Source organism: Halyomorpha halys, unplaced genomic scaffold, assembly GCF_000696795.3.
Source record: "Halyomorpha halys isolate HHAL.00 unplaced genomic scaffold, Hhal_1.1 Scaffold8.1, whole genome shotgun sequence".
Classification (NCBI taxonomy): domain Eukaryota; kingdom Metazoa; phylum Arthropoda; class Insecta; order Hemiptera; family Pentatomidae; genus Halyomorpha; species Halyomorpha halys.
Genome location: NW_027111933.1, coordinates 2,224,886 through 2,250,848, shown reverse-complemented (window position 1 = coordinate 2,250,848; position 25,963 = coordinate 2,224,886). Strand labels below are relative to the sequence as shown.

Here is a 25,963-nt window from a genome sequence, read left to right as displayed (position 1 = left end):
TTTTGTATTGTTAATCAATCAGCTTTCTGGAGCGATGGTTTTTTGGTTGATTTCCAACAAAATATTTGACAATTGAGCTATTGCGGTTCTTTTTGGACCAAATCCATTCCAATGGGGATTTGATTTTTGTCGATTTTTTTTTAGATTTTTGAAATTAATGAACTTAAAATAATTGATGATTGTTACTATTATTGATAAAATAGTCATAAATATTATCTTTCATCAAATAAAGATCTATTGATTAGATTGGTAAATGAAAAATATGCCATGAAGGTTAGGTGTGAACTAAAAGAATTCGAAGATGAGAGAAATTTACAATTTTCTGGCGCATAATTACAGCATTATCGGACATAAAAATCAAATTGATTCTTAAACTCAGAATTCAGGAAAAATTAATTACCAAACAAGAAGAAATAAAATAAGCAGAAATAACCAAATTCTTTGAATCGTTATGTAATCTCAACCCTTCAACATATTGCTACAAGGCCGAAAAGAAAAGCTTTCTGTATAGGATAGATTTAAAAAAAAGGAATATATCTGGCCAAGATGAAATTACCCATGATATTCTTATTCTTGGAAAGAATTGTCCTGTTAAACTGCGCAAACTCTCATTTGATAGAGTACTACAGAAAGGTTTCGTACTAGTAAAATAATGTTATTGTAAAAAAAAAAAAAAAGGAGATCCCACAGACATTGAAAACTATAGACCTATAACTCTGGCTTCAGACCTCAATCCACTACAATTGAACATCTTCACACAATAAATCAAATCATAGATAAAATCACGGAGTACAACCTGCCGCTTTACTTGGTATGTATTTTAGAAATTATTATACATAAAATAATTATAATAATTGATTCTATTATTAATATTTTTTTTTCATACCCTCTTGTAAAGATTTTAGTGGGTATTTGGTACGTACATATAGGAGGTATGCTATATGTATAGCTGGGTGTGAAGGATACCTTGGACTCTATTATTAATAAAATAGTTAGGAATATTATCTTTCATTAATTGAATATATATTCATTGGGATTCAAATATATTTACTATACTAAAATTATAAATTTACTTAGCTAATTAGTCAAATTTAAACGTAAAGGAATAGTCATACTACATCAACGAAGTGTGAGTATTATTTTGTTTGAATTTTTTTTTAATTATAAAGACCACATTGCAAAAGATTGGATAAGTTAGTTTATCAATGAATTAATTTTTAGAAGTAGGTATCTTAAATAAAAACACAAATATCTTTCGATCCTTATTTCTGAACATGGATAGGTCTAAATCCAATAAAAATTTATGTTGTAACATGCTATTCCTAACTAGAATTTTTAATAAATTTGTTTTCATATGAATTATTTTTTTTAAAAATTGAAATACTTCATTTTTTGGTCTTCACGATCATCCGTAACCGACAATAACAAATAGTGGAGAAAAAGTCTAGCTTTTTACGATAAAAAATAAGAAATAATTTCAAGCACTCATTTTACGGATATATACATACACGTTACCGAACAAATAAAACTAAAACTTACAACCACAGTAGCTCTCAGGACGTTGATCAGGAGTTTTTTAAAAACGTCGGCCGCTTCTGGGCCGCAGATCAAAGCAGCCTTTATCATATAGCAGTCTACAATGTTTTCGTAAGCCCTAAAACACATCATTATCATATCTATCTATAATAATGTATCCATAATAATAATGTATTCAAAAAATAAATGATTAAATTAAATAATAAATCAATAAAAAATGTATGGTTTTAACGTTTATCTAATGATAAAAAATTAAAATATATGATAATGTGATAATGTTAGGTTAAGATAATACGACAGGAGTCGTCTATTTTAATGGTATTCAAATCTTATTGTTGCTTTTTCGGACTTGAGAGGTAGTACATCTTAAAAGACGAAATTACAACTGTGGTTTAGTTTACAATATTAAATTAAAAATTAATGTAATTAATCAGAAATTATTTTAATTGTATAATCATCGTAGTAACAGTTTGACCAATCTGGGCCCTGTTTCATAATAAAGTACAAACTAATACTATTAGTCTTGTAGATTTATCTTAATTCAATTACACAGACTTGTACAATTCCTGTAATATCATTAATATTCATCCTTATCATGAAAAAATAAGTATTAGTATTATTACCACACTAGTTTCTATACTTGAACTAATACTACTAGCTTTCATTATGAAACAGGGCCCAGAGCGACTGATGTATACACAAAGATTTGGTCGAGATCTGGTGAAAAAGTAGTAAATATTTAGAAAATTTGTAAAAGCCAAAAAGACGTTTTCATTTTTAATAACTTTATTAAGAAAAAAAAAAGTATTCATCTAACAGTATCAGAATCGTAAACATATACAAAAGTCAACCGTTGAAGATGATACTCACTTACATAATCTAGTTTTGTTGAAATCTTCTACCCAATCCTTTGGGCCATCGCAGTTGTCCAGTTCGTTGTAAAGTTTTTTAAAACAGCTAGAATGTGCCTCAAACTCTGTAAATACAAAATTATTTTTACAAGTACTAAATTAGGACTTATAATCTTAAATTAGTTGATTTTACACAACGCATGCATATATAATACCTTACTGCTTATTAATAAAGTTTTTTTTTAAATTTAAATCTTTTTTTTTGCATTCTCCAATCTAATACTGCCGCTAAATTTACAAATTCAAAAGTCTTCAACCTCTAATTCCGAATTTTTTTATGTTATTGGATTTTTTTTTAATCAGCATCATGTCACAACCAACGTTGCACCGTTCTTCCAATATCATTTTTTTAAATATTATAAACCAGTAACCAGCGAAAAAGGGATCAGAAAGTGATCTAGGTGAAAATTTTAGAAAAGTTCTAAAAATGCGCTCGTTTTTGTTTTTTGACCTCACCTTTCTCCGGAAGTATAAAAAACTACGGATGAAATTTCTATATGGATTTTGAGATTTTCTCAATTAAGGAACCATGTTTGTACCAAATTGCAATGTTTTACTACTTGTAAGAATAATGCTTATAGGTATTGGATCAACAATTCTTTATAGGGGTAGTATGTGAATAAGAGGCAATTCACATTTGTGTGCTATGAGGAAGTGATTAGACAGTACGGCTTTTAAGTTGAATTAATTAATTTTATTACCGGTTACACCTAGCATTTGGGGAATATTAACTAATAGAACACTCCTTTAATTATTTATAATTTTGGTTTCATTCGCCTTTCCGTGCTGAAATGTCACAACCTGAACGACCGTGGTTGTCCACCTCCAGTTTTGATCTTGGGTTCGCCCATTATTTGATGTACAAAATATAAACACAAAGATTTTAGTTTTACCCACTTCGTAAGGCTTGCAAGTACCTTCCCCATTTTGCCAAGCCACTCCTTTGAATCTTTCATGGCGAAAAGGATGTTACTTCATTTTCACAATATTTGTTTTCTGTTTTGGTTTTATTTCGTATTTCCTAAACAAAAAGTTTATCACTTATAGTACAAGAGCCGGAATGAAAAGAAAGGCTGTTATCTCAACCCAATTTTTTATTACAATAATGAAAGATATGTATAATTACTAGTCAAAATGATGAGTCTGCCAAGTATAGATAGAGGGAATAAAAAATGACGGCTGTTTCAAAACCTTAAAAAACAATTTTTCATTCGGAGCCCTATATCCTAAAAACTACCAACAAAACTACAAATACTAAAATAACATTATTTAAAGAAGAGCAAATTTTCTGCAATATTAGCCCTAATAGAGCTATTTACATCCAATAGTTCTCGAGATATAGCTTTTTAAAAATCAACATTTCATAAAAATATAACAGTAGTTAGTTAATTTATTTTGAGAAATCTATATCTCAGGAATTATGTGACGTATAGATGTCTATTAGCACTCAAATTAAAGCTAGTTTAATGCACTATAAAGTAGTTACCTTCGTAGGAATAGTAGTTTTCATGATATTTGCTAAAATAAATTGATTTATAGTTGTTCGGACAATAAGTTTGATTTATAAAAAACTTTATTTCAGAAACCATTGAACGCACGGGTCAGCACTCAAATTAAAGCTATTTAAGTTTATCTTTGTAGGAGTAGTAATTTTTATGATATTTGACTAAATAAACTCACTGAATGTTGATTTCTAGTTGTTTGTATAAAATGTTGTATTTTTTAAAAAATATATATCTCTAGACCCATAAGACGCACATATGTCTGCTAACACTCAAAATTAAATAAATAAATACTTGCTATAAAGTAGTTTAGGACACTTATCTTCGTAGGGGTTGTAGTTTATATGATATTCACATATGAATGTAAATTTGGCAAATAAAAATTTGTCTGAACAACTATAAATCAATTTATTTTAGCAAATTTCATGAAAACTACTACTCCTATGAAAATAAACATCATAAACTACTTTATAGTTCATTAAACTAGCTTTAATTTGAGTGCTAATAGATATCTGTACGTCACATAGTTCCTGAGATAAAGATTTCTCAAAACAAATTAACTAACCACTGATATTTCAGTACGTTCCATACAACATTTTTATGAAATGTTGCTTTTTAAAAAGCTATGCCTCGAGAACTATTGAACTCTATTTGGGCTTCAATTTTAGCAAATTTACTCTACTTTATGATGCTCTCTTAGATCTTCTATTGTTGATGGTAGTTGTAATGATATAGAGTTCCGAATAAAAAAATAATTATTTTTAACGTTTTAAAACAGCCGCCATTTTTTATTTCCCCTACCTATACTTGGCAGACTCATCAATTTTGACTAGTAATTATACCTAGTTTTCATTTAAGTAATCGAAAATTGGGGTGAAATAACTGCCTTTTTTCTCCTCTTGGGCTCTTGTACTATTATTTGTTTAAGAATTATTTTATATTCCTTGTTGATTTTTTCAAGGTGTGCAAGGTCTTCACGCATTAATCTTGTAAAAATAATTCTACAAAATTTAGGTTATTCATTGATGAGAAAACTATGTTTCTAAATAATTGTTATAGTGCAATCAAATGAAGCAAAACGTAAAAAATAAGTTGGATTTTTACTTCTAAAAAATTCAAGCAAGTGGGGTGGACATTTTTTCAAGATGAACGATATATTTTTTAGTATGTTCTCCTGTTTTTTGCAAAATATGTTTTACTACATAGCAATAAAGTTCTAGTAATACGATTGTTGGCATACAATAAATGATTGTATGATGCTTTAATTTTTATTAGATCGATGAACTATAAATATTTCGATCAAAAATATAGCATTTTCTTTCAGAAAATAATATTTGCCTTACTGTTAGTTCAGGCTCACAACATGTCTTCTGTTACGAAGTGATATTAAAAATGTAATAATAAACGGTAATTATTAAAAATAAAAACTTCTGCTGTATATAAATATAGAGGAAATGTCATGATGACTTATACAGAGGTAAATAGTTATTACAATATTCCTACTGTGTTTGTAAGGTTCATTCAAGCAAATAGTTTCATAAAGGGACTCCACTCCGTCTATCAGGTTGGCGTACATCCGCTGTGAAGATGATAGTGAGCAATCCCTCATCTGTTCATAGGCTGTCTTCAGCCGGCGGCCGACGTCCCTGGACATACAGAATCACTTGTTAAGGATGACTGAAAAGGAAAACGCTGGAGGAACATCCTGAATCCAGGACGGAGTTGCCTTGTCGGATAGTGAAGATGGAAAATATTTATTGCTGAATGGCACGATCTAGAGATTTCTTGTCATTGTAGTTTAATGACACAGGTAACTGTGTTTATCTGTCGGTTTACTACTCTTAAAAATTAATCTAGCTTACAAGACATTGATCTTTAGTTTTATAATTCTTCGATTCACGATAACATACTGCTTATTATCTGTAAGTTTTTGTTTATCCAATAGTCAAATTAGGTTCAAATATTATATTAGTAAAAAAATTAAAAACCAAAGACCAAGTGAAAAAAAGAAATGGACAAGGCAGAAAAAAATTAAAGAAAAAAGCATATAATTATGTAAATATATTATATAAAGGATATAGGAGAACCGTTGTTCAGGTACTCCAGATTCCCTAGAGCTAAATATTAATTTGCTTAAAAAATGTTCAAGTATATTTTATATTTCTTTGAAAATGCTTTATCAGAACAGCATAGGATTTCACATTTGTGTCGCCTCTCTGTGTTATAGCATAACATTTCATAACATAGTTTTGTGATCGGTGAAAGTGGATAAGGTAATGTTCGATTCGTGTTTTGTCAGAACTTGGCTCAGTATGTAATGTACATTTTTATATTTGTCAGACTGATGTGTAAAATCTATGTACAACTGTTCACACTAAACTTATTTGTTTCCAAGGTGTGTTTCAGTCTCTAATCGTGTCCTTTCTTCGTTTCACATCTCTACGAAATGCTGAAGATAACGCAAAAGGTAGAAATAGTTGATGTAGGGTGTTCTAACTTTTTGTACACCTTAACGTCCCATTCGTTGCAGATTTGGCCCAAAACAGATATGCGTATTTTCATTCCAAACTCCTTAACCATTCTAACCCATTAATTCTTAATCTTTCATCCTTAACAATCCCTGATAATCCTCCGAGGCGTCTGAAAAGAAGATGGCCACGGGACCTTCTAATTTAAATTAATGTTTGAAGTACCACCAATGGGTGGTTTCTTCCCAAGATTTTCAAGTGTATATGAAACATGCAACATATTTACTTATTGTATTAATTTGTACAGTTGTAAATTAAATTAAATAAATACAAATAAAAAAAAAACTTTTTTCTAAAGCAGCAGTTATGCAAATTCATTCTTTAACAACGCTAAAGACCTAAACTTGATAGGTTTCTTCTAATTATCTTCCTTATACAGTCAATATTTACTGCAGGAATATTTTTTTTATCTCAATTTCTCTACTTACCTCTCCCCGTTAGATGCTGAATAGATACGGATATTTTTCGTCGTTTATCTCTTTAGGTTAGTGTGCACTCTGTGTTTAGCGTTAAATTTTTCCACCTTCTGTGTACATATCCCATATACATTCCTTATTGGGTATATGGGTTAAATTTTATTTTAATTTATTTTTATCATTACGTCAAAATTCGAGGCACTTCCACCATCCGTGCTCGCGCAGTTCAATATAACTTAGTTTTTCATCCTGGTGGTCTTCTCTTGATTATTTCCACACAATTATTTTTGATGCCTTGTAGTAATGCAAAAGTTTCCAAATGTACCGACGGCTGTATTTACCTTCTGATCACCCTAGTACAGTGTTCCCAATCTTCCTCTTGGGGTTCATTGCTTAAAATGGACTGATACTAACGCCGCCTTCTATTCATAAATGAAATGCTTAATCCATTAAAAGTTATCTTCACCTCATTCCCTAACCGTAGCTGGAAACTCCTATTCAGTAAGGACGTCGGATCCTACAGTTCTTATCAATGTAGTCATCATTACGAATACTGGGCGGGTCGAGACTATAAAACTACTATAGAGTTTACGGAATACCCTAAGATCTACATCCTTGTCAATCTCAGATCAAAATCCTCTTTACCCTTGTAGGAACATATTTTGAGTACGGAATAATGAACTTTTCGGAATAGCCTCTCTCCATATCATCCATTCTTCGATCTTATCCTCGTTGATTATCTTTTTCTAAATTCTGCATTCTTCCTGAACCCTCACTTTTTTATTTTTCGTAATTCCTGCTGTATCACTTGTTATATTTACGTTTGGTCATTCCTTTGCACAGATGATTTAGTTATTCTCCAAAAGCTGTTTTTGGAGTAGATACTTGTTCGTTCCCCTATCAAGGTTCTAGGATTATGATCATCCATAACTCTCTCATAAATACCATATTCAGCAATTATAAGAGTCATGGTTCTACATAAAGGAGATTGGCCAATTCCCAAGGCATGCTTGTCTCGAAGAGCCTATCTAAACCTTAAATACAGAAGAATTAAAGAAATCCTCAAATATTTATTGGCCTGGGAAAAAGATTATCTAAAGAGCATGTGCTTACTCTAACAAGATCTAGTCTGCCTTAGATTTTTATATAAGAATTTTTTTGTTGCTCTATTGCTGGTAAATAGGCAAGTTGAATGAACTATAAAACTAAAATATTAGATAGCTCAGCTAAAAAACATCTTACCTGCCAGTTGGTGAGGCCCCTGGCGATTGCTGACAAGTGCTTTTGTCCTACGGTTGTGATCTATAGGCTATTGTTTCCATCGAACAAAAATTATTCGTTCATAGCAACTTACTTCTCAGAGTTTAATGGTCTGTCCTACATAGCTTGTTTTTCATTGTTATTATTGCCTCAGTATTCTAATAAAGGTTGGGCAGAATTTCTTTTGATAGGGATAATATGCAAATCAATTGAGAAAAAGTTTTATAGATCTGAATAGATTTAAACGTTTAAAACAGCCTAATATCCCCCCCCCCCCCAAAAAAATCTATTAAATCTGGTTTTGTCTTCGTCATCTCTTATTTCTAGAGACCCCTTGTCCTTAGGGAACTTTATTAGTATTGTTAATTATAATGAACTATATTTTGTTAACATTTGTCTGATTTCTCTCTGAGAGCATTTACAAACACGCTCACACAAATGTATATGTCAAAATCAAAAATATTGACTGTTGCCTTGAACAATAAATTGACATTGGTAAAAGAGAAATATCATGTAAAATAGGATTATTTTTAATTAATCACAATATAAAATTATAATTAAAAGAAAAAGTTATTGTTTTACTGTTTCAAAAAAAATATATCTATAAGAATTAGAATATAAATTGGATTATGATTTTAATTTATTTAATTTCTTTGCTAGATATATTTATTATAAGTATTAATTTGTATTTGAATTCATAATATTATTAAATGAAGTTAATTTAAATAATTTTATGTTATTTGAACATTTTAAAAAGTAAAATTGAATATGTACAATGACTTTTGTGTTTTATACTGTGTTATTGAAATTGTTTTATATTAATGTTCTTCATGTTTAAATTAATTTAATTTATTTTCATTATATGGAATAATTTTCTGAAGTCAAAAAGAAAAAAATTTTTTTTTAATAAGATGAAGTCAAATAATATGGATGTTTGTTGATTTAATTAATTTTCATAATGATTAGAGTTTAATATAATTTAAATCTGTTTTGTTATTTTTCAAAAATTTAGTCAGATTTATTTTTATATCTATTTAAAAACATTTATTGCCAGTACAAAATGGTTATATATACTAATTAGTATAATTAATCGATTTATTTAGGTTCAATTAAATCAAAAGTGGTCTAATGCTTTATAATAATCCTCTTGAAGCTACAATCGAAGACCAACCACCTATTCATCGACTTGCATAATGTGATATACAAGCTGACATCTTTCTATTGAACAGGAAAGAACTCGCTCATGATTTTTCAAATTGTTTTCTAAAGAGATATTTCCAAACTTTCGAACATAGGACTAAAAATGTGATTAATAAGTTCCTATGTGAAAGCGTGTTTTCGTCGATTACTGATTACTGACGTATCTTAATTTTATCTCATGATATTGGCTACAACAGAACTAGAGGTCGATAATCGTTCGTCAGCTGAAGCATATGGTTGATCACAATGTTCACCCTAAATATGTATATTGATTGTTATTGGAATGTTTGTATTGATTGATAAATAATAAAAATATTTTCCTTATTCGTGTATAACAATTTCTTGGCCAATACGAAGAAATGTTACTACTTTTGGTCTTATTGATAACTTTATCTAACACACAAACCTTATGGATACTTTTAGGTTTAATTATTATATAGTCCGCAATCTTGTCACAGGAATTTTAATTTTGCTTCGTATGTTGGAAAACCCTTTTCTAAAACAATCTCTCAGGTTACATAAGCCTTAAGCCAATCATATGTTATAAAAAAAAATATCAAACCGCAAACAACATCAGACATAAAATTTTTAGTCATTAAATATTCATTCAACGTCATCTCATTATTTTTACTGCCTTCAAGATAAAATTTGACACTGACCACTTTCGATGATTTTTTAAATGTGCCTCGGCAGATTGTTAAATGCTAAATGATGATCATTCAAGAAAAGGAAGGAATCTAACCATCTTCCTTGAAAAATAAATATTAAATACAACCACATTTCACCGTTCTAATTAAGTCGGCCGTATAAGCCAACCTTAGACACATAAGACAATTCAATCCCAGACTTAAAATTCTCCAAAAAATCAAAAAATGCCCCATAAAATAAAACGAATTATCACTCACTATATAAAAATTGATAATAATAAAGTTGAATAGGAGTTCTGTGGAGTCAGTTAATGTCAATATCAAGGCAGGAGAGAATGGCTTAGAGATGATGTCCATTCTAATCACTGCTTTTAATTAAAAAATCAAAGATGTTTGATTTTTGAATCAAAAGCTTTAAAAAAAATATTAATAAACTTGTTTTTCTGGTAGATAGTTTGCAAGAATAATATTATTTTTGTATATAAATGAAGGAAATGCTCTAACCTTTTTACTCATCTGCCAAAAAAATAAAATATTTATGAATCTAAATTTTGATTGACAATTTAAATTTAAACTAATGGAGACTCACTTGCAAAACTTAGAAAGGTTTCGTTTGTTGGCTAGTTTTATGATGTTCTCTGGGTCTATGATCTGCAAGGACATGAGGATGTCCATAAGTTTATCGTCTTGGCAGAAATGTCTTCTAAAAATAATATTTCCGTCTGTATTTTTAGTCATCTATAAAATTATTGAAACAAATAAATGAAAAATGTTAAGAAAGGGAAATCTTGAAAGTATTTTCAGCTGAAATATTTACAAAATAAAAACAAAATTCTCTTACGATTTGAGACGAAAATACAAATTTACTTCTGTGCAAGTTGACCTAACCTGTCTAAGTAAGTTTTATTAGTTAATAATCGAATTGAGCGTCTGACGATCGATTTATGTATTGATCAATGATATGGAAGTAGAATCTCCAGCAAACAGAGAAGAATTAAAACGTTGACAATTTTAATAGAATTAAATATTCTTGTAAATGATACCGACAATATTATACTCATATTAAAGGGCCGTTTCGAATACCAATACAATAATTTCACTTTAATATTTATTCTTTCTGTGAAAACTGAAGTGATCTTAATGTAGAAAAATTAATTATAGGCTAGAACTAGATGGTAAAAACCGCTGACAGAATTATGTTTCTCAAAATGTCATGTACGTGCTAGAGAATAATAGGACGAGTGAGTACAAGATATTACACTAGTTGATCCTGTTAGTATTCCCTTAAAAGCCAAAAGGGATCCATAGAAGGTTAATCGTAATAACAGAACAATCAAATATGGAGATTCAGATCGTAGGTATTAAGACAGTTGGATTACGAAAAAAAAAAATCCGTTCATTAAAAATTTGCAGTGGTTCTTCTTTTCACTTTCTCAGAACTCCTTTTACTCCACAATTTATCGTGAATTGTCAATACAATTTACAATTTATCGTAGCATGCCTAAAAACCTGTACCACATCAAATCAAGAGAGAGAGGTTCAGTACTCTGTAAGGAAGTTCTTTTTCTTGACCCACTGTTGTAAAAGGAGGTGATTTGTTCATGATCTCACTCAACAATTAATTGATGCTGGACGTGTCTCAGAAAGGCTCCCGAACCCACAGGGTCGACTCACGGCATCAGAAACACAATAAATAATTATCTACAACAATTGGATTCGAACCCGTGAGTTAGGAACACATGATGTAGCTTACTTACTAAACATTCGAAAATTGGTATTTTTTTTTCTAATCCTTATCTTGGTTTTCATTTTCTCTAATCCTTAAAAACATTCTCTGTTAATCTCTCCAAAACCTGATTTCACTTGATAAATGGAAAACGGTCAAAAAATTTGTATATCAAAATAAATCTTCAGACAGTTAGATTAAATTTAACTTTTCGACAATACAAGAAATATCGTCTGAAAACATAATTTTGTGATTGGCATAATCCAACTGAGTCTTGTTTTTAATGGATACTTAACTTTTTCATCATCAACGTTGGTCAAGATATATTATGTACAATACATTTTCTTCCAGTGTATCGCATCTCAATACAAGTTAATCTATGGCACAATCATCAATATAAGATCTTTACAATTTTTTTTACTCAATCCACTATTTGTAAAAATACTACGTTCAGTTTGAAACCTCCCTACGCCACAGCTGTAATTCATCGAGAAAAGGTATTTAGACAGATTGATAATGGTAGAGAGTGGAAAGGGTAAAGTTTACAGATGTCATATTGACTTTGGTTGAACCGGGATCGTTCTATCTCTCCAATTAGCCGAAGCCAACAACCGCTCTGTTCATTTGTGTAATTGAAGGGTCGGAGGTTGTGTATGGGCAACCGAGGAACCTCGGCTAACCCTTTCGGTAAACATCATTAATTCTCTCCTACCGGTATTCTCCTCATAGTATAATTAGTTTCTTTACTGGAAATACTAGTATCCTTTTTCATTTTGTAGGTATTACATGCGTTTGCCAATATCTATTAAACATCTCATTGAACTAATTTAAAGTACATTTATTGATATTAAACATTTCAGAAATATTTTAAAAAAAATACTGCAACAACCTATGAAGAGTTCTGAATGCAGTCTAAGCTTGTCCACGCTAAACCATAAGATCTCCTCCAAACCTAACCCTATAAAGGTGGGCTTCTTACCAGAGACGAATACATTTTTATTCCAAGTTTATATTCGATTGACGAGAGACGAATACAATTTATAATTTTAATTATTCAAATAAAAATACGACAAAACAATTTGAATACTTCTGTGTTCGAATATTTGAAATATTATTTCAATCGATTAAAAAAATAATCGAATGAAAAATTAGTCGAATACAATATTATTCAAATAACAAGATTTTTTTTTTTAATTCGCTTATTTTTTAGCACTTTCGATATCCAATGTAGGAGGGTCCTATTACACGTTATCAAACCAGTAGAAAAAAAAATCCTATCGATTTTAAAATCGCTTATTGATTTATTTTAAATTTTCTGATTCCTAATATATTAGTGTCCATCTATATTTTTGTGATATGCAAAATATGAAAATACTATTGATTTATTCTAACTTTTCTGATTTCTAATATATTGGGGTCTTCTTATATGTTTCTTAAGACGCAGCTAACGAAAACGTTATCGATTTTATGATCGCACGCATGGTTATCGATGTATTATAAATCTTCCGATTTCAAACATATTAGTATCCTTTCGACTTTTCTAAGATGCTGAAAACATACAAAAGGCTCAATATATATAAAGGGACCCTAGTATACGTAGGAACTCTAAGAAAAGTAAAAATAAATCGATCTGTATCTCTTAAATGATCAAATAAATCTGGAAAGGTAAAATAAATCGATACGCGATCTTATAATCAATGGCATTTTCACATTCTGCATACCCCAAAAAATAAAAATGGACCCTTATAAGTTAGAAAACAGAGGAGTTAAAATAAATCGATATGCGATCTTAAAGTGGATAGCATTTTCGTTATCTGCGTCTTAAGAAAAATATAAAAGTACCCTTATATGTTAGAAATCAAAAAAGTTAAAATAAATCGATAAGTGATTCTAAAATCGATAGCATTTTGCTTTTCCGCGTCTTAAGTAACATATAAGAGGACCCTAATATATTAGAAATCAGAAAAGTTAAAATTCACGATCATAAAATTTATATATGTACAGCCATAGGTCTGTAAAATAAAAAATGTCGTCTTAATGCGAATGCAAATGTATTTGGATGTTTAATCATTTTTTCGAATTAAAAGAGAGAGATTATTCGTCCATAAAATTGACGAATAAAATAGTATTCTAATGGTTAATCGAATTTTTTTCGCTCGAATAATTGATTATTTGTGTAAAATAATGACGAATGCAGCAGTATTCGGATGGTTAATCGTATTTTTTTGTAGGAATAATTGATTTTTCGTGTAAAAAATTCGCGATTACAAAAGTATTCGGATGGTTAATCGTTTTCTTTTTTTCCGAATAATTGATTATTCCAGTAGAAAATTCAGGACTACAATTGTATTCGTAATATTTCCCAAACTCGGCTTCTTACCAACATACGTTACTTTACTTTTATTTTACTAATTTAAAACCTTTTACTTTACTTCTTTATTACTATATTACTGTGATAGATCACAGTAATATAGTATACACACATAACTGATGATCTCGTACTCAGCACCACTCAGAATAAAGAACCAAACCAAGTAGTATAAGAGACCCAGTGGAAAAAAAATCAGTTATTTTACCTTAATTTTTTATTAGTTCAATGAAAACTGCGAATAATCACTAGTCAAAATTGATGAGTCTGGCAAATGTAGTTAAATGGAGTACTAAATGATGGCTGTTACAGAATGTTGAAAAAAAAATTTCATTCAGATTTTCATATCTTTGAATCTACCTGCACCACTAGAAAACAAAATAGAACATTATTTAAAGTAGAGCTGATAAAATAAAAGCCCTAGTAGAGTTGAAAAGTTAAAAGCCCTAGTTGATAAAATAAGAGCTGTTCATGTTCAAAAGTTCCCGAGACACAATTTTTTAAATAGTAACATTTCATGAAATATATACTGAAAAATCAGTAGTTCCTGAATTTATTGTAGGAAGTATTTATCTTAGGAACCATGAGACGTAAAGATGTCTATTATAACTCAAATTAACGCTGATTTAATGTTATACGAAATAGTTTATGATATTTATCCTCGTAGGAGTACTAGTTTTTATGATGTTTGTTAAAATAAATTCACAAAAAGTTGATTTCTAGATATTTGGACAAAATTTTTGATATATGAAAAACTTTATCTAAGGAAATATGGGACGCACAGATATCTAGCAGCAATCAAATTAAACATGGTCTAATATACTATAAAGTTGTTTATAACCTTTATCTTCCATAGGGATAGCATTTTTCATGATATTTGCACATGAACATGAATTTTGCATATAAATTTTGTTCGAACAACTAGAAATCAATTTGTTTTTTGTTCCCGATAGAAACAAAAAAAAAAAGATAAAACTACACACATGATTTTTATATTTTATGAATGACACTTGCCCATTCAGAAAATATAAAATCGTATTTCATAATATGTGCAGTCCACAAATATTCCAATGTGGAACATTATCTGGAGATGCGCAGATTTCATTTTCTATAATCTCAATAATAAAAAGTCATAACTTTGAGCCGCAAAAATCCAAACCTACTTAGCGGCGTGGTACCTTCACTAGAACGCTGTCATGGTTAATTATATTTAATCATGGTTAAAAAAAAATGTCAAAACCAGTAAATGAAGGAAAAACGTCTGGATGTACAGTTTTTATTTTATTTCATTTTACTGACTAAAACAAACAACAATGAGGTGTATTTATTATTATCTTATTTTTTTTTTTTTTTTTATGGAATCCTCATGTAATAATTGACTAAATCAGTGAATTGAAAAAACAATTGTAGAAGGAAAAGGAATTTTTAGTGTGCCTTACCTAGGGAGTCGGGCATGGTGAGGTAGTGAAATAACCATCTTTTTCAATTTTTTATTTGCTACTTATAAATCTCTTTTAGAGCTAAAATATATCCTCCATATTAGAACAAAATGAGTGGAATAGTTTTTAGGCCAAGACTCCCATTGGAATCCTATACTGCCTAACCATGGTTGGGGATCAAAGTTGTGGGACTGCCACTCAATGAAAAAAGTCGACGCCCCCGGCCGGATTCGAACCGGCACCGCCAAGACATCAACTGGTAAGACTGTGTCTACCGATCTGTGGGCGGCCCTTATTTTATTCTAATGACAGACGCTTACGTTAGAGGTTGAAAATGGACCAGACATATTTTCAGATAATAGCCCATGGACAGATTAGTATGACACTTAAGAAATAATAGAACACAAATGGTTGCTATACAATTGAAAGAACATTATATAATTTAATCATTGACCCCTCCCTCTCACTTCCTGAGGTGGAAATTTTATGATCAAAATTGTGTTACTGTTATTTTTCTTTTTAAATGATTGGAGTGCTACTAATAGATAGTTTCTCCACAATTCTGTGTCATGCCATTGTAATGGAACTAATATTACATTTACTTATCTTTATGTAGTACATTCATTTCAATTTCAAAAAACAAATAGAAAAGTAGAATTTTTCCAAAAGGATATGTTTCATTATAATTTTTTTCAATAAGAACGTTGATTAACAAACCATTTTAGATTAAAATATACATTAAACAAAATTGTAAATTATCAATATTAATATATTAATTAATGATTATATTTTTAGCATTATTATTATAATATAAAGAAAATATCTGAAGTTTTAAGTTAAAAAAATTAGTTATAAATATTTAGAATATATATGTAATTATTATTGTAGCATCCTCAATACTTACTCTTAAAGCAGCAAAATTAATGTCTCGAATCTCACAATGATACACAAGTATTAAATTTTAAATACCTTTTATATTGAGCTGCTTAGTCGTTGGTACATATTTACAGAATATGTTATTGACAGAGTAATTTGGTTTCATCAATTTTACAAAATAGATATTTTACTGGGTACAGCGTGAATACAGAATAATCATTCTAAACCATTTACCTCTTTCCTCTTTTAAAGTATTGTCATAGTTATGGTATAGTAACAAAATCTATAGCCGAGAGAGGTGAGGTACACTTTATGAAAACTAATCTGAAAAATGAATTAGCTAGTGAAAAATATCTAATGGATATTTTACTAAGTGTTTGGATCCGACTCTTTTTTTTTCTTTATTTTGACCATTTCTTTTTAAAAATAAAACCAGAAATAGTTTTATTTATTATTTTCAAACATGTTAATCAGTATTTTTGTATCCTTTCATTATAATAGTGTTTAAAATGAGAAAAAATAAGTTTGAGGTATTAATTAGATGTTGTCAAATACGTTTTATGTACTCATTAGTTTGATTCCAAAGAGGATTTTATTTTTGTTTAGATTTATATTTAGTTTTAAATGTTTCCTCATTTATGGTTTTTTTTTTCGTCACATAAACCTTATATGTCATTCTCTCATTTCAAATTAAGATTATCCTTTTTTTTATTTATTGAAATTTACAACTGTATAAAAAAAATACAATAAGTAAATGTCATAAATGTATTTATTAAGTTTTCATTTTATATGTTCCTTCCTTTTATTTTCTTCCAACACTTTAATTTATTTTCTTCTAACACTATTATGAAGTACTCAAATTAGCAGCGTTATTTCAAACGGGTCTGACATTAATGTTTATATTTTATAACATCACTAAGTAATATGAAAGAAAAAACTGTGGAATAATAATTATAAAGTAAATTATTTGTAAACATCATTATGGTTCCAAATAAATAAGAAGAAGAAACAAAAATGTTAGAGGAAATAATTGCAAGAGTGGCTAACACATTACACATGACCTCTCTCCTAATAACAATTGATTGTTCAAAGACAGTTTCTCAACAATCGTTGATCAGTACTCGTTGCCAGCTTTTACTGATTCTGAAATAAATAGTAAAAATAAATTAATAATAATGTCACTACAATTTGCAATACTACTAAATAGTAACTAAGCCCTGATTAGATAGTGCGGAGAGAATGTGAGTTAAAGCGATATAAACTGACCGGAAGAGCGCAATTAACAATACTAAGCGATCAGGTGAAAGGCAGTTGGATCACAATTGTGTTAAGTTGGTGAGGACTGAATGAGATAGGCATAGAATAGAGCGCCCCCCTCCTCCAAATTGGATAATTGTCCCGAGCGAGTGATGTGTGTGTGCATCTCTCCCTGCTCCACAATGCCTCTTCTGATTACTAACGAAGGAGGGCATTGTCTCCATCAAAAGTCCCATCATCCAACAATTTCCTCGGTTGGTAATAGTTTTGGGGGGACTTGGAAATCTAGTGTGACTTGATGAGTTGGGATTAGGTTTTCTGCTATTTCTTCCATGCGAAGAAATCCACTATTATAATCTACTATATAGTTTAAAATCTAATACTAGGGGTAGTATGTTAAAATCCAATTTGTAATATTTGATGTCTCGAGGTTATTCCTTAACCACAATCCTCCTTGCTTTACAATCGTCCCATTCACGAGTTCATTCTATACTTATTGTCAATTACAAAGGACAGCGAGGTATTAATTCATTACGTAAAACTAAAAATAAACTTTGATAATAGTAATTCAAATAAATAACAATTTTTGTTAAAGCAATCTCAAATTGACTGTCTTTTTGTGGAAAAGCCTTAAAAGAAAAAAAACCAGCTCAGAATATAACCATTTATTTGGCTAAGCCAACAATTGAAAACATAAAGTGAAATACAAATAAAATAAAAAACATAAATTAAAATAAAAGTATCTTTCAAGATAAAATAAAATGAAATCAAAGAATAAACAAAATTAATAAATATAAAATAAAATATTGCAGGACTACTCCGATGGATCAGAGACGTGATGCCGCTCCGAAAGGCCAGAGAAGTTGTATCGAAGTCCAATTGTTCGTACGTTGGTTGGCCCACGTCTCTTTAACAACAATTTGCGCAGACAAGGTCTGGTGACAATATCTGATGTACTACACACAACGTAAGCACACAGGGTTGGTGATGGATATCACCAGACGACTAATTAGCAGCTACTGCCTTTTCAAGTCAAAGGCCTACAGCCCAGACAAGGTCTGGTTCCGGACTGTAATGTTGACTAAAACATTCAAAATGTCCACAAAAAAACATACTGAACGCAGATAGGGCTAGTTGAAAACAATAATGGCCACCAATCAGCATTAACTGATTTTAAATGAAGATCGTCGGCCTGTTGTTATGCGACGCCTTAGCGTAGGTTGTTAACACCCTTAGCAATGGTTTCTCTAACTTAATTATTACAATACAAACATAAACATATATGTTTATTTTCCACTAAACAAAATTCTAAAAAAAATAATAAACAAATACCAAAAGTTGAAAAATGCATGCGCCATCAAAAACCTATCGTAAATTCGATATTAGTTTTATTGGAAACCTATGATGGCTATACAAAAAAAAATTGTAGTTCGAAGTGTACATGCTGGATCAAAAATATATTCGAACATTAGAATTGAGGTCCACGAAAACCTAATAAATGATCACTATTTCGAAGAATACTCCAAAATTAATTTTAATCTGAAATGCTCATGCACAGTTAAAAAAACTGATAGTAAATTTGGAAATAATTTGTTTGATAACAGTATTAACCCTGAAATTTTTCTAAGGATGATGGCTGCAAATAGTAGCTATCATGAACTCCAGAGGTATCTTAGAAGCGGAGAGATTTCTAGGACTACCAAACATAGGACATTTTAAATGAAAAATTTCTAGTGGAAAAGGTTTCAATTAAAATTAAGAAAGTGACACTTGAACTGAAAAGGAAAAAAATTGATTTATAGAAGATTTCAATTGAATTGAAAATTTTATTTTCATTATTTCAAAACGGTTGAGGACTTGTTTTCAAAAGGTCGAACTTCCATAAAATAAAAACAGTATTTTTTTTTAAGTTTTAAATTCCATGAGGAAGAATTGAATCGAAAGCAACATTTCCAATCAAAATTAAAAAAACTGCCGTATTAAATTAAGTATTTTTTTCATTTATGCTTTATTAGAAATAATCTCTTTAATTTTCTCATCTTACTGAAAACGTTCCAAATTTGATATGTGCCCTTTTAAATTTACGCTTCTCAATTTATTTTCTCTTCTCTCCAATACAAAAATGCGAAATGTAAATTCAAAATTATTTATGAAAGAGATCTTAAATGCCATTTTTAAAAAGATCCGGCAACAAATTATATACACTGTAATCATCGGATTCAATCTGTTACGACAATAAATTTCATTTAAATAAGTTAAAAATTACATAATCATTTATATTTTATTACATTACCAATATCAGTTTTAACATAACCGAAATGGATCATAAAATGATAGATTTTAGTCGCTTCTGACATTGGTTGCAATGATCAAAACACTATCGTTTTCTCAGGACTTTTAATAAACTCCTGGGCCCTGTTTCATAATACATGAAAATGTATTAGTTCAAAATACAAGTATAGAAACAATGTGTTAATTACACTAATAGATTTATTTTTTCATGATAGGGATGACTATTAGTTATATTACAGGAATTAAAAAATACTAAAGTACAAGTTACTATTGTACAAGTCAGTTTAATTGTATTAAGTTAAATCGACAAGACTAACAGTATTAGTTTGTACTTTATTATGAAACAGGGCCCAGGTTGGGTAACGTGCACCCATCCCAGGATTACGATTAAAAATCTTATATCAAGTTGAAGATAATATAATTCAAATCATTTCTTTCACATTTCAAATACACTACAATTCAAAGAGATACTATTATTATATATTATATACTATAACAAGCTCTAGTCATAATAATAACAATAGTTCAACTACGTTCCTGGAAAAATTAACAGCTATAAACATGTCCATTTGACCTCTTTGCCAGTAGGTAAGATTTTTCCGAAATAATAAAAGATTTTGCTAATATTAAATCTCGAATGAAAAATTATTAATCTGTACGGGGTTAGTTTGTTGATGACAATTTGTAGAACTATAGTTGACTTCGGTATTTTTCAATAAAAATAATTTATATATATATTTTTAGAGTTAGTGAAAACCCTCATAACCTAATTGAGGGGCGGACCCTAAGGCCTTTTATTTTAATTTTTTTGAAATTCTTCCATTGAGGTGCAGGTCTTTTCAACCTAAAAGTGCAGCGGCGCCGGTTCGAATCCAGCCTGGGGGTCGACGTCTATTTCTGTGGTGTCTACACGAAAGAAAAAATGGTTCCTCCACCATGGTATTAGAATAAGGAGTTACTGTGTGTATAACCCTCCCGTATGTCAGAAATGAAAAGAAAGGAAGTAATAAAAAAAAACAAAGACAACTTTCCCTTGGTCTCCAAATAAATATTCTCTGACCAAGGTGGGATTCAAACTCCCAAAGCTCTCTTGGATCTTCCCCTAAGCACGCATGGCCGCGAGATCATCTTTTTTTCTTAATAAACCTTGAAACAGGAAAAATTCTCTGGAATCCATCGGAACTTTTTATATTGGAAATAGCTCGGAAAGACAGAGCAGATGCCCTAGAAGCTGGAGGAGTTATCCTGAAACAAAGGAGATCCACGGGAGGTTCCTATCGGCGCCTCCATCGAGTGCCATTCACCGCCGGGTGGTCTGCCACCAGTGTCCTTTCATCTTTTGTATATGAGGTGTAAGAGGCAGCAGTTGTAAGGTCGGCTTCATGTTCCATTGATCTCAAAGTATAACAAAAAATTGCAGGTTTTCTTGAACATTTAAAAAAAAAAAAACAACCATCCTTAAATTTATTTCAAATATTTTCAAGATGTAAGAGCTCAGTCTGAAGTCTGAGGAGTAAGAGACAGCATTTATAATGTTGCCTTCATCCTCGATTTTTCATGAGCTATAGAAAGTTTTTCTTCTCGAACATTAAAAAATAAAATCTTCAAAACATAGTCCTGAGAATCGGATTAGACTCCCTTGGTGTATAGGAAATAGTCAACTACATCAAGATCTACTGGCATCTATAACTGAAATCAAGAAAAAATAGCAGTTACAACGTGTAAAAAACACTTATTCTCAAGGACTGAAGCTCAGACTTGTGCGACATTCTGACAAATATAATCGTAATTTCTAAACAATAAAAATTGATTAAATAATAACAAAATAACTTTTATAGAAGATTAAGAAAACTAAATTCTAGTAAAAATAAATCCTCATTTGTACTTATATGTATTATATATGCAATATCTTGAGAGCTCTGAACCAAGCTTTGCCACTGTCGTGTGGAAAGCACAGCAGGCCTCTTAGGTATCCCAGGGATTCTCTCCCAGCCACGTCACTGGTATTTTTGCGAGAAATTAATAGTTGTAGGCTGGCTTTATGAATACTGATAAAGTCTATAATTTTCAAGTCTGGACGTCAAGGACGCTATACAAACTCTCTTTGTTCTGAAAAATAAGATAAATGGATTCTCAACAATCCTTAAACATTGTTTTTAATAAATACTTCCAGATCAAACAGGCTGTAAATAAAGCAAATATCAACCATGTTATTCACAATAGATTATTCTTCAATCAAGCTTCTAGTTAATATGAATTCTAAATGACTTTATCCAGTTATATCTACTATAGAGCATTTGATCAACCCCAAATTGTTTTCATTAACAGTGACGTGGTTGAGGAGAATATCATAGTGTCCTGGAATCACATAGTGTCCGGCTTTTCTCTTCACAATATTGGTTATACTTCTTTATCTTAAATACAACTAATGTACATAGTTAAACTTCTTTATTTAATTTTAATTTCTTGTTTTGTTTTTTCCTGTAAATACGGTAGGAATAGTTACATATAGGACTGATAACCATAACCTATAAGTGTGCATATTATACTATTGTGTGATAAAAAAAATAGTTTATCTCTCCGGTCAAATCAAGGTAGCAGAAAAAAATAATGTCTTTTCGTTCTCATTAATCTAAGCAATGAAGCCAGGCACTAATTACTTCTCTCTCTCTCCCTCCCACCCCCCGAATCCTGGACAATCGAAAAGCCGAGGAACCTCATTAAATGAAATTCTATTTATAAATCTCAGATCCCGAACTGATCCAGATCGACCCGTCCTTATTACTGGCCACAGAGAAAGGGAAAGAGAGGGAGATAGTTAGAGAGAGAGATATAAAATACGGTTCGGGGGAGGGGGGTTGGGGTGGAGGAAGACGGAGCAGAGCCCACTTGGAAGAATCTCTCCTAATCCTCCGACTTAGAGAGTTTCTGGATATAGAGTTTCCGCGGTCTGAACTTGATTGAATCTGAGATATGAATAGGGTTTACAGTATCAGTATCCTAAGGGGTGGGGTTGAAGGGACTGGACGTCTTATGGTTTAAGGGGATCCTCTATAAGGCAAGTTCACTGTCCTTCTCTAATTGCGGCCTAGTCGAGGAGATGTAGTCCTGATTACCAAGGATCTAATTAATTGAGAACCACTTGGCACGGCCGCCAGTCACTCCATACCCTCCTAGTTTAACAAGCAGGCTTATTTCAGGGAATAATGTCTTTTAAAAATATTTCATTAAAATTAATAGTACAGTGAATCTTCTCTTAACGGTCACCCCTTTAAAACGTAAAATCCTCTCAACGGACACCCCTTTATAACGTAAAACCCTCTTAACGGACAATTTTATTAAAGCCCTGGCGAACAAAGTAAACATTTAAGGCATTTGAACCCCTCTGTTACGAAATCATTCCACTCCCAACACTTAATTTATCCCCAACAAAAAAAACAAAACATTATAATGGAAACAACGATAGAATTACCGTTATGCTAAAAACATTTCAGGAAACAATATCACATTGGTAAGATATCTTTAATTAACTGCTTTAAATAGTAGTGGTTTTGCAAAACAAATCCTCTATAAATATCATACAAATATTAACTTTACTATACAGGAAAAAAATGAAAATCTGTGTTGCTAAGGATAGCATAAATTCAAAGGAAAATTATTAAATAAATTGAGTTCAATTATCAAGTAATTTATCAAATATTTCAGAAAATTACGAAGAATGCGATATTCGTAAATAAAAATTACAATAATAAGTCTTAGCAATGAAATTAACCCAACAGTGTAAATTCGTGCTGTAACCCCAAAACATGCCATATAAAATTTATAATTTTTCAAATTCCGAGGTCGAGGTTTGGCTCAATATGAAGTCAGGAAACAAAAGATCCAATTTCAAGAAAGTCCGGTCTTTAATTATAACATATTTCAAATATTTTTAACAAGTTACAAACAATAGTAAATTTATAATTAAACCAATAGTTATTATTTAATTATTTTTTTATTTGTAATTATTTATTTATTTTGTTTTTTGTTTCTTAGTTGGATCGATATAGTAAAATGGAATAGATATGGAAAATGTATATCAACAAGATTTTGCATTTTCTCCATAGTAATTTGCACTTTTTGCTAAATTGCAACCAAGATCCGAACGTTAACTAACACGAGAAAAGCCTTGGATGTAAAAGGTACAGGGGAGGACTCTGGATGTAAAAGTCGTTATCAGAGGACCCGGGCCATAACCGGGCACGCATGGCTGACTTGATTAAGACATTATACACGGCCATGGGGGACGCTGTAAATCAAGGAGGCCTTGGTAATTAACTTTCGACTCCCGCCACTATGTCATCCCACCACCGGAACCGGAAACCGGGATTTATCGTTTATTAATTAACCAAGATGCCACAACAAGTGCCCGAATAAATCTTATGAGTGAACAAATCTTTAACTTTTAGAAAAATTATTTTAGCTGCCGGAGCCCTTAAATGATCCTTTAAATATTATCTGAAGGTTTAAACTTATTCCACATAAAAAATTCGTAAATTCGATTAATATTCTTTGTCAGGTTTCTCCAAAAGAAAAATGAAATTTAGCTGAAATATTCTGTTTCATATACATTGTCTTTGTATTTATCCCTTATTGACATTTAAATAAATGTAATGACTCATACGTTAATGAATGCTTATACATTACTTACGTATGTATATGCTTACTGAGAACAGTCTAAATATAGAACTTTTATTATTATTATATGAAGAAGATGGTCAGGGTTGAAGTCCTAATGAAGCCCTGCAAAGTGGGGCGTAACGTCGGACATTAAATCGTCTGTTCTTTTTTGACCGCAACTCTGAAGATGTTCAGATTTCAGACTTCATATTTTAAGTTATAAGGTCAACCATTTAAATGTATATTTCATTGTTATTATTTCATTTTACTTTTCCTCGGCATTCACATTGCATTGAGTGTGAATTCCATTTTATCAAGGCCTTTATCAACGTTTCTACCATTACTATCATTTCCTGCCTGCTAGTTCCTATGATCCCCTTACCTATTGGACCGTAAAGTATGGAATATAACGTGATTAGTTAATGAAAAAATATTTTCCATATTTAAATTATAAATTACTTATAAGTGACAACATTTCGGGGTCATTCCATCATCAGGCACACTGAAAATCACATTAACAATTTCATTTATTCAGTTTATAAACCAAATAACTTTAGAGCTTAAGCGTGACTAAAATTATTATCATTCATTGTTTTGTTTTTTTATTCAATTTATTATTTAATATTAGGATCTCTTCTTATTTAGCTTAAAAATTAAAATCCAATGATATACAATATTTTCTCAATTATTATAATTTATAGTATTTTTTTTTTTTTTTTTTTTACACCTAAATATAGTTAAATTAAGGAGATTCTATCTTTTGCCCCATTGTCATATGAACTCTGATTAAGAAGATGATATGAAATTTCAGGGATATTTATTGGTTAGCTAAGATTAAGAATTTATCGAGAAAAGATGTTTCATGTCTGAGATATAAGCGCAAATCTGGTTTATTGTATAACTATAACGAGAGTAAACTACGCCCGACCTTAAACGACTTCTGAGGTTTTGAATAATAAACTGAATAATTTTTGGTAAGTAACACACAAAAACATTGAGATAGTTTTTCCTTGAGCTCGAGAGACAGCACTACCGTTTTAGGGCAAAAAAAAAAAATTATTCCGGAGTATTTCCAAGCTTCCATAACTTTTGCCAACTGGGAGTATTTAATCTTTTTATTTTACTGTTTAGGCTTCTAAAATTGCTGTGTCTATGTTTCCTAAGCTAAATAATGTGACTAAAATTTTCTTATTCTTGAAATGTTAGAAGTAGTATGCTTATTAATTTAAAAAAAAAAAGGATAAAGATTTCATGAACTGGTTTATTAACTAATTTTATTTTAAAAACGAGTTTCAGAAAGAACTGGTTTCATTACTGCCCCTCACATATTTTAGTCTCTTGACATA

The 25,963-nt window shown here is 30.5% G+C and overlaps 1 protein-coding gene across 2 annotated transcripts in view; it reads right to left on the bottom strand.

Annotated features, from left to right (window-relative positions):
* Positions 1-11,697, bottom strand: part of LOC106677918 (uncharacterized) — a 15,013-nt gene extending 3,316 nt beyond the window's left edge. The window contains exons 1-5 of one of the 2 annotated variants that reach the window (XR_010844054.1): positions 10,842-11,687; positions 10,590-10,738; positions 5,453-5,595; positions 2,411-2,512; positions 1,540-1,654 (exon numbers count right to left, since the gene is read on the bottom strand). Coding sequence is in view for 1 of the 2 variants with exons in the window: in XM_014416147.3 (XP_014271633.1) it covers positions 1,540-1,654; positions 2,407-2,512; positions 5,453-5,595; positions 10,590-10,738 (513 nt within the window). In the remaining variant the exon portion in view is untranslated. Of the gene's footprint in view, positions 1-1,539; positions 1,655-2,406; positions 2,513-5,452; positions 5,596-10,589; positions 10,739-10,841 lie in introns of both variants that reach the window. The other variant, XM_014416147.3, reaches the window with a different exon arrangement.
* Positions 11,698-25,963: the final 14,266 nt, after the last annotated feature.